At 57.2% G+C, this 12964-nt stretch overlaps 1 protein-coding gene across 3 annotated transcripts in view; it reads right to left on the bottom strand.

The window, feature by feature from the left end:
- Positions 1-325: 325 nt before the first annotated feature.
- Positions 326-12964, bottom strand: part of ADCY5 (adenylate cyclase 5) — a 149484-nt gene continuing 136845 nt past the window's right edge. For all 3 annotated transcript variants that reach the window (XM_045540126.1, XM_045540127.1, XM_045540128.1), the window contains exons 16-21: positions 12203-12232; positions 11107-11239; positions 9047-9310; positions 7860-8064; positions 4414-4538; positions 326-2659 (exon numbers count right to left, since the gene is read on the bottom strand). In XM_045540126.1, the coding sequence (XP_045396082.1) occupies positions 2531-2659; positions 4414-4538; positions 7860-8064; positions 9047-9310; positions 11107-11239; positions 12203-12232 (886 nt within the window). In that variant the 3' untranslated portion in view covers positions 326-2530. The remainder of the gene's footprint in view (positions 2660-4413; positions 4539-7859; positions 8065-9046; positions 9311-11106; positions 11240-12202; positions 12233-12964) is intronic.

Here is a 12964-nt window from a genome sequence, read left to right as displayed (position 1 = left end):
CATGTTTGGTCACCTGTTTAAAATATCCTTCCCTTGACCCTGGGTCTTTTCTGGTTCCATCTTTCCCTCCTGGTCCCTCCTCCTCACCTCTCCATCTCAGCCTCCTGCACTGTGGCATCTGCTCCTCAGTCCCAAGCGCTGACTCTTGCTAAGACCACCAGTCCTCCCAGCTGGCCGCCAGTGACTGCGGTCTTCAGCCAACACGTCTCTGCACCAGTGTGCTGTGCCCTGCAGCTCCCCTCCCCCGCACACCGAAGGCTGGGTGCACTGTCCCTTAGACAAGGACAGGCCCCCTGGCCCAAGCTGCAAATCAGACCAGGACACATTACCAGTGAAAGTGTTTAATAGTTAAATTATTTAAATAGACTTTTCAATTTCCATGGGAAATCATAATCGTATCCATTTTTGCAAGAGCAGGAATAAAAAGAGTGCACACTCCTTAGAGGGAACGAAGAGCTAGCACTGCACGCTGTCACCAGTCACTGCTGGGATGGGAAGGGCCCCCCAAGGCCAGGGAGGCCGTGACCACGGGGGAACTCGGGATGAGCTCAGCACACACACTTTACTCAGGTCGGAAGCAGAACGAAAACCCAACACCGCGGGCGGGCGATATGGAGGGGCAGGGGACGTGGGAACACCACCGCGGGAGAAAGCCAGCCTCCTGCAGGGTGGCAAGAGGGGCGATGCAGAACTCAAAGGATGGAGCCGCAAAAGCACGGGACAGACTCAGGCTTGGCAGTTTTAGGTCCATACATGTCACTTCTCAGAGCTGTGTTCAAAGGGGTGGGAGCTGGTGTGGGGGGAGGGCAGGAGGTGCAGGAGGACAGCAAAGTAACGTGTCAGCAGCTGGCACAGGGCTGCCGCCTCGCCCCTTCCAGCTCCTCTTGGAGGTGAGAATAATTCTGCCCTGAGAAGCAATGAAAAGATCTGGGCATAGGCCCTAAGGATTCGGTTTGAATTCTGTGATAGTGTATCATTTTCCAAATGCCTCCCTCATAGTTTATTAAAAAAATATATTTTAACTGCCTTCTCCCAACAAAACAAAATTTCTGCTGGCTTTCCCCCATGGACTCCGAAGCCGGGCTCTCCCCGTTCCTCCACTTTGCAGGTAGAGGGCAAGGGCCACCCCCACCTCCCCCAGTCTGAAGGCGGCACATCTCCAGGAGAGCCACCGGCACTTCGGCCAACTGAGAGGGCCAAGGCCAGGCGGGCCAGGCTTCCTCACGCCCTTAGCCCAGCAGAGAACCCGGCCATCCCTGAGCTCTTGGGAGTCCGCAGGAGCCGCTCCATGCAGGCAGCAGAAATCTGAGGGAGTGGAAGGGTGCGCAGGGTGACCGACACACACTGCCTGCCTCGGGGCCGGGCTGCTGCCCTTGGTGCCAGCTCAGCCTGAAATGGGAAAGCAGCTTTTTGTTTTCTCCTTATCATTCTACTTCCACTTTACTTAGGGGGAGTGTTGTGTGTGAGCATGTGTTAGAAAGACATGGGGTAATGCATCCATGCGTCTTCATACCCAATCTGGGCATAAGGTACCCCAAAGGAACACACACACAGCTCTGGTTGTGCCTGGGAAAACCAAAAACTGCCAAATCTGAGGTGAGGGAAACGCATCCTGCATGAGACCAGTTCCACGGCATGAGCACACGCACACAGACACCGGGACACGCAGCAACAAACGTACAGTACGGATGAGCACAAACACCCCGCTGTGCACAGCTGTTTTCTAATATAGAGAATTTACAAAATATAGAATTTGGCATATCTGTTAGATCTCCAAGGTTTTCAATAATACAAAATAAAAAATACAAAAGAGACAAGTTGGGCTCCCACCCAGCCTTGCCTGTGACATCTTGTTTGCTTGTGTGTCTCTTACACGTGCGGCATACAACTAGCATAGTCTAAAGAAGGGCACAGAGAACTTGTTTTGTTTTATTTAATAAATATTTTCCTCAGAACCACCCCTCCTTGCCTGGCATCCTCTTGCCTCCCCCTCATCATCAGTTCCCTTTCCCTCGCGGGCGCCGTCTATGGGCGTGGGGTGTGGGCACAGGACGCGAGGAGGGCCACGGTCCCTCCAGAGCCAGCGCTGCGCCCGTCTCCACGGTAAAGGCTCACGTAGAAGAGCCACCCCCTGGCGCCCCCGGGCTCCCCCAGGCCAGACTCGCGCCCACCTGCCCCCACGGGAGGCTGAGGCCTCTCCGTCCGCCGCGCACGCCCGCAGACCCCGGCGGCCCCTTTCCACCCGTGCGGCAGCACCTGTGAGAAACCTCGAGCTTCAGACTGAGTCTAGCGGCGTCTTCCGCAGAGGGAAACATCTTTGGTCAGCTTGGTGCTCGCAGGACGCTGGCACCCCGGGGCCTGGGACGGAGGCCGCTGCCCACCCGCAGAGGCAGAAGCCGCTTCTGAAGTCAAAGCGGAGAATCCCACCGGCGTGGCCAGGGGGGCGGCAGCGCGGCTCCCACTGCCCCGCACACAGGGAGGCCGTCTCCATTCCTCCGCAGGCCAGGCCGCCTGGCACGGTCGGCGGCTGCTAACTGAGCGGGGGCCCCGAGTTGAGGAAGTAGGTCATCATCTCCCCTTTGCCCTTCACCTTGACCACGCCCCGGCACTCCAGCTGGTATGTGTTGGCGGCCAGCACCTGGTACATGTCCGTGGTGACCTGAGGAGGCAAAGGAGAGAGGGCCGGCCATGGGTGACCCCGGCCCTGAACTGCTGGGGGCCGCCCTTCTGCCTGCCCAGCGCTGCCGCGGAGCGGGCAGGTCCCCCCTGCGGGCGCTCAGGGACCCGCGGCAGCTCAGCCGGGGACAGGCCCCTGCTCCATGCCGGCCCCAGCATGAGCTGCCTCGGCGCCACTCAAAGTGTGGTCTGCCCTCCCGACTCTCCTGTCCTCAGGCGAGTGAGCACAGGGGCAGAGAGTAAGTGTGAGAACTTGTACTTTGATGACATCTAACACTGTCGCAGCCTATATCCGAGTATGTCGCCAGCGTGTTTTACAAAAGGATCCCTCCAGGACAGATCAGAAAGATTTTTTGAAAACTGATTTTTCACCACAGGTAGTTTGAGAACTGCTGCTACTATTATTATCCGTGGGCTCAAAAAATCTAAGTCACTTGCCTGAGGTTACATCGTTAATCAATGGCAGAGCCTGTATTCAGTTCCAGGTCTTGTGGCCTGGCTCCACTCTGGCTTTTGGAACAAAGAGGAGAACTCACCGGTGGCTGCATTCGTTACACTACACCACTGCTGGATGGCGGAGAGACGCGGGCGTGACGGGCACAGGGCATGGCGGCACAGCCACATGCCCCCCAGGGTGATCCAAGAGCCGTTTCTGGGCACTGTCAGGCTCCCCCGGCCCCCACCACGCCGCAGCCCCGCTGGTGAGCATGAGGCCAGGAGGACGGGGTGGGCGGGCCGGGTGGGCCGCCGACAGGGGCCCGGCTGTTACTAACTGCGGTTCCTGTGAGGTGCTGGGTCACTGAGGTGCTGACAGAGTCCCTTACCCAGGAAACACATACGCCCCTCTCTCCCATCCCTCCTCGGACCCCGGTTCCCATCTCGCCGTGTCCCCCTCCGTGACACAGGGATGGAAGTGAGAAAAGGCCACGCGGCCAGGCCTGTCGGCACCCACAGCGGCCAGGCCGTGCCCGGGTCAGCCCCTTTGTTCAGAGGCCTTGCAGTGGGGAGAAGTTGGGGACATTTAAGTGGCGTCAGTGTTTGCAAAAGGCCTTAAAAATAGCACAGCCAGTGCTTGTGAAGCCTGGGAAGCTGACTTCCCACAGCCCAATCCAGGGCCTCTGTTGTCAGACTGGAGCGAAGGGAATCAAGGAAGGCCTGAGAAAAACCAAGAGAAGCAGCTCGGGAGCGGCAGGGCTGGGAGTCACAGCGCCAGCTGGCAAAGGAAGGAGAGAGAAGCCTCTGTCTCTGGCGGGGCCCTCGGGCCGGCAGCCTCCTCTGGTTCTCTGAGCGGGGCCTAACCCTAACCCTAACCCTAACCCCTAACCCCAATCTGGCGGGGCCCTCGGGCCGGCAGCCTCCTCTGGTTCTCTGAGCGGGGCTGAGAGCTGCGAGCGCCAGTGGGTGAGGGCTGCTTCCTGCAGGCGCCTGTGTGTCCTCCGTGTGCCTCCCGCTTAGCACGCTTAGCGTGCACGGCAAGCCCTCCGGCCCACCCCCGCCAGTTGCTTCTGTGCCCAGCAGAGGGCTCTGCACAGGCCTGAAGCTCTGTCCAAGGTGCTGAGGCCTGAAACACAGTGGTGTCCTCCCACCTTCCAAGACACCAGCGCCAACTGCCCCATCACCCTGGGACCTGGCTACAGAAGTTCTGACTGGGAACTGCGGGCGACCTGCCCTGAGGACTCCTCAGCGTCAGACAGAGCCCCCCACTCGGGCGCTGTGGGTGGAGCCTCCCAAACTCACCTGGATGCGGTCGGGCACACCGGTGCTGTCCATGCGGCTGGCCACGTTCACCGTATTGCCCCAGATGTCGTACTGAGGCTTGCGCGCCCCGATCACCCCAGCCACCACGGGGCCGATGTTGAGCCCTGCAGGGGACAGGAGTCAGCCACACTCACCAGGTTAAGGCCAACGCTTGCCCTGCTTGCCCTTGCTGTCGTCCTGCTCTCGACAGCTGCAGGGACTCCCTCTGCCTCTTGCCCTGAAGACACCCAGGGTCCTCCAGGCCTGGGGCCGTGCTCACCCTGCAGCCTCGCTCTTGTCTGCTCCTGTCAAATGCTTGCTGACTCGAGACACATCCACTGCTCCTGTGTCCTCACCACCCAACCACGTTCAGCTCCGCCAGCCTACTGCCAGGAGCACCCTCCGCGTGGCCTCCCATGACCTTTTGCATAATCAGTTGCCTTTTCCTAATCGTCCTTCTCTCGGTGGCATTTAGACTCCACATACCAGAACTTGCCATCTCTCTGTTCCGCATTCCTTTGTTTCTTCCGCCACCATTCTCATTCTTAGAACCTAGCTTCTGACTCATCGCCTTGCACGAGTCTCTTCTCTCTCCAAGTCATCCTGCTCTTGGGCCTCTGAGCCCGGACAGGGACACCGTGGTCACCATGCCAGCCACCATTTGAGCTCTCCATCTCTCTCCTAGCACCGCGGCTCTCGTCTGCCCACCTTCTCAATGCCACCCACGGCAGCACTGAGCCACCTCTGAGCCTTCTGCACTGGTCCTCCCTCCAGTGGTGTCCTCCCGCCTCCTCCGCAGGCTGAATCCTGCCCTCATGCAGCTGGCTCAAGTGACGGTCTCTCGACACTCTCTGTCCTGCCTCCAAGTCCCAGGGTGTTCCCTCCTAGTGTAGAAACTGTCTCCTACTGGTCCGTGTGAAGCCTCACTGCTGCCCGTTTCCTGTGTGCAGAGCAGGGCTAAACACAGCAGAAGCACCAAACAGGCCCTGTGGGGCTTCTCACTTAGTCAGCAATGTCATCGGTCCTCAAAACTTCCCTCCACAACCCTCCTCTTTAGTCCTGCTAGCCACGGGCAGCTTTTACCCCATGTGTCATCGCCCCGCTGGGCTGTCCCCCTCGCTGACTGGACTGAACTCTGATGGCTTCTGACCCCTTTCCCAAAGCCAAGCCCACCCAGATGGATGTTCCTGCATCTGTCGGGAAGGATCTGCCACACAGGGCTCAACTGCCTGCCCAGCTCCTGATCCTCCTCCTGGGAGATGCAAATGCTCAGTCCCCAGTCCTGGTTCAGTAAAGGAGTTGAGGCAGTCTACAAACATACACACTGTGAGAAAAACCCAGACCAGCGTAGGTGGACAAGGGGTGGATGAGATGAAAGGCAAGCAGGAGTGGCAACGCCACACGAAGCCAAGAGTGAAGCTGACAGAGACTCAGGCTGCAGTCAGTTCACGCAGGCTCCCCGCGGGCTCTGCTCCGGGGCTGCCAGCAGCCAGGGCAAGATGCAAACCTGGTCGAGTCCACTGAGCACTGTGCCCACAGCACAAAACAAGCCAGCTCACTCAGGGAAAGCCCGATTCCTGACACTCAGGCCAGACCATGTCTCCTGAGGACATTAATCATCCCAATAGTGGTTCTTAATAACCCAATATTTTGTTTTAATGTCGTAATTTTGGGAATTGAAATGCCAGTATTTTTGTTGATGAATTACTGTTACTTTTTTTTTAATTTGAAATCTGAATCATTTATGGCTAGACACATACCCAGGGATTCAATAATGCATTAAAATCTGAGTAGAACAAGGCCTCCTCCTTCAGAAAGCATTCCTTACCTACACAAACCTCAAGAGGAGGAAGAGGAGGACACCTGACCAAGACCAAGCAATTTCCGCTGCAAAAGTAACTCATAGTCTGTAACACGGCACAGCCTTGGTAAGACATCTTCTAAGGACAAATGAACTACAGAAATACCTCGGGCTTTCTGGAGCAACAAATTCAGAGCTGTGATTCTGAAATCATTCTATGGACACAGCAGGGTGGAGAAATGGGGGGGTTTGTATATGGGTTTTCGCCGAACTATTCTTTCAACTCTTCCACAGAGTTGAAACTTGTCAAAATAAAAGGTCGAGGTAATAAAACAACAAAATTAAATACAAAAAGATAAACACATAGTTTTTGGTTCAAGGATTTTTCTGAACAAGTAGAATATGGCGCTATTTTGACACGGATCCAGGGCCTCCCTCCCGGACGCCACAGGTGTCTGCAAAGCTCCCTCAAAGCCACCCAGTGAGGGCAATGCACGGTGCACTTGACAAAGGAGTCCAGGGAAGACATGCAGACTTGACCTCTCACTGTTTCTTTCCCCAATTTGTGTGGATTAGAAAAGCTTTTATAGAGCTAGAAGATTTGTTCACCCTTGAAACCACTCTTTTGAAAAAGTTGAAACATAATCATGTCCTAGTCACTATTACAGGAATCCTTTCATGTTTAGTTTTTAAAACTATTTCACTTTATTTTGCTAAAAATTTTGCAGAATATATATTCAAAGTTTTTATGAATTTGCAAATGTAATGACTTGTAACATGTTTATATATTTTGTATTTAAAATGTATCAAGTGGCCAGGCGCAGTGGCTCATGCCTGTAATCCTAGCACTCTGGGAGGCCGAGGCAGGAGGATTGTTTGACCTCAGGAGTTCGAGACCAGTCTGAGCAAGAGCGAGACCCCGTCTATACTAAAAATGGAAAGAAATTATATGGACAGCTAAAAAAACATGTGTATGTATATATATAGAAAAAATTAGCCGGGCATGGTGGTACATGCCTGTAGTCCCCGCTACTCGGGCGGCTGAGGCAGGAGGATCGCTCGAGCCCAGGAGTCTGAGGTTGCTGTGAGCTAGGCTGACACCACGGCACTCTAGCCCAGGCAACAGAGTCTTTGTCTCAAAAAAAATAAATAAAATAAATAAAATAAAATAAAGTGTATCAAGTATTTGATTTTGCTGCTGAACATTTTTAGTGAATGGATTTGGAACACTTGCAAATGAAACACTGCTATTAAGTCAGTATTACTTGCAATAAATGGGACTGCCATCTGCCCAATGTAGCGGCCACCAGAAGGCCTGAACCCTGGGCACAGAGCATCCCCACCAAAGCCTTTCGGGCAGGCACAGCCTGGGTCCAACCAGGCCCTCCCAGCGCAGGAGCGAGGTGGGATCTGAGGCGTGCCACCTGTGCTGCCGCATGCCAGCAGGCAGAGGAGGCACGGCCAGGCTCCGGGAGGACCCCACTGTGAGTGGTCGCTGCCTGCCCCCCCCACCCCCCGGGCAGAGGAACACACCGTGACGTCAGCCTCTGCGGCCTTCTGCCGCTGGCCCAGACAGCAGGTGCGGGACGGGGGACGGGGAGCCCCTGCAAGCCCGCCCCCCAGGTGCACCCTGAGCCCTGCTCACCGATCTTCATCTGGAAGTTGTTGAAGGAGTGCTCGTTGATGTATTTCATCTGGTCCATCAGCCGCATGGCGAAGTCAGCCAGGGCTTTGATGTGGGTCTTGCCCACCTTGTCATAGGTGGAGTCGTTGAGGCCGGAGGCCGCCATGTATGTGCTGCCGATGGTCTTGATCTTTTCCAGTTGCCGGAACCGATCTTCGCTGATAATCTGGGCAGGGGGAGGCCAAACCTGGGTCACTCCCAAGTCTGGAACACTGGGGTCCACAGGGAGGGACAGAGGATATCCGGGAAAGTGCAATAGCATGGCCCCTCACGTGTCCCCCTCCCACGGCGCGGGCCCGTCTCCATTGTCATCATGTGAAGCCCCAGACAGAGCCAGGCCTCCTCCACACTCACCCGCTGTCCAGCGACTGTCACTAGTCACCTCTGGGGCTCTGGCCCCCAACAGGGACTGGATGTCTGTCTCCCCTTCACTGGCTCACATGCCCTCCTGCCCGGGGAAATTCCTCATCTTTGTCCAGCGAGACACGCTTTTCCAGCCTCCCAGAAGCCTTCCAGACCCGTGTCAGCCAACACCAGTCCCCACTGCCCCGGAGGCTTGTGGGCTGCTTCGGACACTGCCCGGCCCCAGCTCCAGCCCCCTGCTCCTCCCTGCTCTGCAAGCCTGGGCCCGCGTCCCTGCTGGGGCTGCCCCCTCACACTCATGACTCCCCTGTTGGGCTCAGCCACCCGGTGCCTGCACGCGCCGAGTGCTCCACAGGGCGTGGGGCCTGCAACTTTGTCCTGGCTCCTCCCTTAGCCTGGGGACTTCCCCTGGCTTTGGCTCTTTCAAACCCTGGGCACAGGCACTGAGCTGTCCCAGGCCCTGGGGCCCTGTCCACCCTAGATGGCACGAGAGGAATGGTAGGTGACAGGGGTAGCTGGTAAGCCAGCCAGGCAGGGTCCTGGAGGCTCAAGTGCAAACAACCTGGGCTGAAACCCCAGCTCTGTCACTTACTGCCAGTGACCTCAGGAGAGATACTCAAGTTCGGTGGGCCTCAGTTTCCTCATCTGTCACAGGATGACAGGAGAGGCCATGTGTGCCGGGTGCCTGTTACAGCATGCTCCTGTCATCACTGCTCTTATCCGGATCTCTCCATGTCCCTCCCATGCCAGGGACCCGGGGGCCGGCCCCACGCCCCGCCGTGCACCTCATCAAAGTCGGCGATGATCTCGTTCAGCAGCCGCAGACACTCAACACCCTCGTTGTTGGCCTCCAGCTCCACGTAGAACTCGGAGAAGTTGGCGATGGAGGCGAACATGACGGCCACGCACTCGCAGGACTGATAGTACAGCTCGTCATTGCGCCGCTCCCGGGCCAGGAAATGGGCGGCCACATCCTTGGGCAGGATGTTGTGCAGCAGCCGCCGGTTGTAGGCCTGCAGCTCCTCCATCTCCTCCTTCTCCTCTGTGGCCTGGGAGACAGACAGCGCGCGTCACCTGGATGCCAGTTCCAGCCCAGGGTGCCAGCAGGGCTGGGGGCCGCTCCTCTCTCCGCTGCCTCTGCTTCCAGATTGTCAGAGCGCTGCTTCGACAGTCAGAAAAGACAGACATCTGCAAGCACCTAACGCTCCCACCTGCCTCTTTGGAAGTGCCGCATGTGAGGGTGCTGATCCTGGGGGAGGGAAGCCCCCAGTCGGAGCAGGTCCCGGAGGTGAGGCTGAAAGGACCCCATCTGCCCAAGACTAGAACTAGGCCGGGAGCAAAAGGGACGGTCCATAACCACACCCCAAATAGCCCTCCAGCTCCCTAAGTGCTCCACATGTTTCATTTTCCTCCTGACATCGGGAGATTCAATCAGAAAAGCCGCTTGGCAAGGGGTACTTTAATTGACTGAGCCCACGGGAAAAATGGCCCAAAGCCCTGTCCAGTCTCTCTGCCTCCCGTGGGGACAGTCCCGCTCCAGAGCCAGACGCGGCTGAAGCAGAGGCAGTTGTGCCCCACGGCGTGGCAGGGGACCGCCTGACCGGAGTGTTCAGGACCCGGGATTAGAGGGTGGAGTCGGCTGGCTGCCTCGCCCTCGATGGCAGACCCAACGGCTCCCTTACTTGGGAGTGACTGTTGGAAAAGCAGGCCGGAGAGGTCACTACCAGGGCCATTTAGGAGACCTAGCCGGCCAGAAAGGCAGACAGACACCTTTCCATTTGGGTGCAAGTAGAATCTCCAACAGGGCCAGGACTGCCTCCCAGGGCCCTGGCTCTCCCTGAGGGCAGTGGCTGTCCATGGCATGGAGCTGGCACCCCTTCCGGGCTACAGGACTTGGGCCCAGTAGGGAGGGACAGTGGCCAGGGCAGAAGCTCTGGGACCCCAAGGCTCAGTGCCCAACCCCAGCCCCCGAGGTGAGAAGATCCCCTGACTATACCATCCATGGCCTGGTGGACTCCTGAGCCACTGGAAACGTGGCTTCGAGGACTGGGGTTATGAACAAGGGAGCCCTAGACCCTAAGAGGCCCTGCTGTCCTCCCATCACCCACAGGTGCTGGCATGTGCCATCTTCCTGCCCAGCCTTCCAGCTGAGTGACCTACGCTCCTGTGAGGGGGGACCATTTGCCCAGGCCTTTCCCTTTGAATAAGGCCACCACTCCTAGCTCTGGACAGGTGTGCCCAAGCGAGGAGCTGGAGTGGGATCGGAGTACTTCTCACGGGCTGACCCATGGAGGACCCCACAATCAGTCCATCTGCCCCTGGAAATGAACCAGACTGTGGACAGTCCTGCTCCTACCACTGCTGAGACACATGTCTGGGGCCCAGGGAGCCCTGGTAGCACTCCAGCTCCTTTGATCTGCACAGCGGGTGGCAGAGATGGGACCATGCCCTTCCCAGAGAGCATGTGCCCAAAGTGTTGGGCAGAGTAGAGGCAGAGGCCAGGCCAGTGCCGCTGGGGCAGAGGCCAATCCCCCGGGCCCAGCCAGGTGCTCCAGCCACAGCTGGGAACTTCGCCCCAGCAAAGGAGGGCGGCTGCCCACAAGACCAACTGTTTGCAGGGCCGGGCCCTGGCGGGACAGGAAGATTTGGATTTGCAGCCTCTTGGTGGCCCCAATAAGGTCGATGCTAAGGGAGGGGACAAGAACAGGCTCTTCTAAGAACTGACACCTTGTCAGCAGGAGACGAAGGCCCAGCCCAGCCCAGCCCAGATGACCATGAGCTTGTCCACTCGGTCACTGGCTCCCAAGTGCCTCCCCCACCCAGCTCCAGCCCCAGGGCCACCCACCTGCAGTTTCCAGAGGAAGTCGAGGCGGGCAGTGGACTCCACCTGCTGGGCGTGCAGGTACAGGGCCAGCACAAAGACGGAGATGATGATGGGCGTCACCACCTTCAGCGCCACCTTGGTCGCGTGCTCAGGGCTGCAGGTGGGAGGCAGACAGGCCTGAGACCACCCTGGCCTCTCACAGCAGGCTCTGAGGACCCCGGGTCTTTTTCTTCCTCCCACTACAACTTCCCTTCCTCTTTGCCGTCCTGCTCAAACTTCGCCTAAGGTATGCCTCCTCCAGGAAGCCTTCCTAGCTGGCAGCCCACCTCAGCCCCTGCTCACGCCTGCATGCAGGCCACCATTGCTCCTCTCCTGACACCTTTCAGCCCAATCAGCAGACAAGACAAGGGCAGTGGCACAGTGACAAGGGCGCCAGGTGGGCCCACTGATCCTGTCTCTGGGCAACCTTGGGCAAGTCTCTTAACCTCTCTTAACTTTAGTTTCCTCATCTGTAAAATGGGTCAACAATACCCACACTTCAGGCTTGTGGCAAGGATGAAAGATACTGTATGCAAAATGCTTAGTGCAGCACCTGACAGACAGCAGGCACTCTAGAAGTGGTAGCTACTATTATTGCCTAATTGTATTTTTGTTAACGTTATTAATCAATACTCTTAACAAATCCAGCTGTTCCAAACCCTGCTCCTTGTGCCAGCAAAAAGCCCACACCTTGAAGGCTGCGTAGTGACTCCCTGCCCAGGCAGCAGCCCCACACCCTGCAGGCATCTGGAGGGGCAGCGGGCACCAGCCCTGCTCTCCCGTGGCTGGGGTCCCTGCGCATGCTCCTAGGGAGGGGCCTGAGGCTCTGCGCTTTAAAATGAGGCCTGTGGCGTGACCTTAGAGTCTACAGATCACCGTGGGGCGGTGGGGATCATGAGGAAAGCAAGGGCGTCCACCCCGTGAGGTCACCTTGCCGCCAGGGAGGGAGGGCCTCCTTGCCCGACAGCCTCCTCCACACCACCCACCCCGCCAGCAAGGACCCACTCCTGGGCACCGGCTGCCTTCTCCCATCTGCTCAGAGGGCGGAAGAGGGCCTAGCACAGGGGCTTGCACTCACCACTGGGAGGTCCCGTTGTTGTTGAAGTCTCTGTGAAGAGAGCGGGAAGACTGCTCAGGGCCCTGCTGCTGCAGAAGGCAGCCTCCGTCCCTGCTCTGCCCCGCAGCTCTGCCACCTCACCGCTTGGCCCCAGGCTCCCAATCCCCCACCCTTCCTATCCAGGTGACCTTCAGGACGGGAGCCTTGCAGAAAGCCCCGCCCCGTCAGCACCTGGTCACCATGACCACAAATTGCCCAGCTCTCTGCCTGCCCCAAGCACGTCCACCTGGGCAGAAGCCTGCCCGGCTCTCCCACCCCAACCCTTGCTGCCGTCCAGAGGGAGCAGAGGAGGAACCCTGAACCTGCTCCATCCGCAGTGGCAGCCGCTGGCCACATGTGGCGACTGAGCTTTAAAATGTGGCTGGTGCAAGTTAAATTGTGCTGTATGTAAAATATACACATGGCACAATTTGAATAATTCATGTGAAAAAGGGTAAAGTATTTCATTAATAATTTTATAGTGACTACATATTAAAATGACCATATTTTGGATATATAGTATCATTTAAAATAAAAGTAAAATTAATTACACTTTTTTGCTTTTTTAATACAGCTACTTGAACGTTTTTAATTAGATACGTGGCTCACATTATTTATCTATTGGACAGTGCTGCCCTAGAGCCAGACCAGGGTCTCCCAACCCAGAAATGAGCCCCGTTCTTTGCTGCCAACTCAGCAGTGGGAAGGGACAGGCCAGGCTGGGGGAGCAGCAGGAAGAGGGCA

The sequence above is a fragment of the Lemur catta genome, chromosome 1, assembly GCF_020740605.2.
Source record: "Lemur catta isolate mLemCat1 chromosome 1, mLemCat1.pri, whole genome shotgun sequence".
In the NCBI taxonomy this organism is placed as follows: Eukaryota; Metazoa; Chordata; class Mammalia; order Primates; family Lemuridae; genus Lemur; species Lemur catta.
This window is presented reverse-complemented; position numbering and strand designations above follow the sequence as displayed.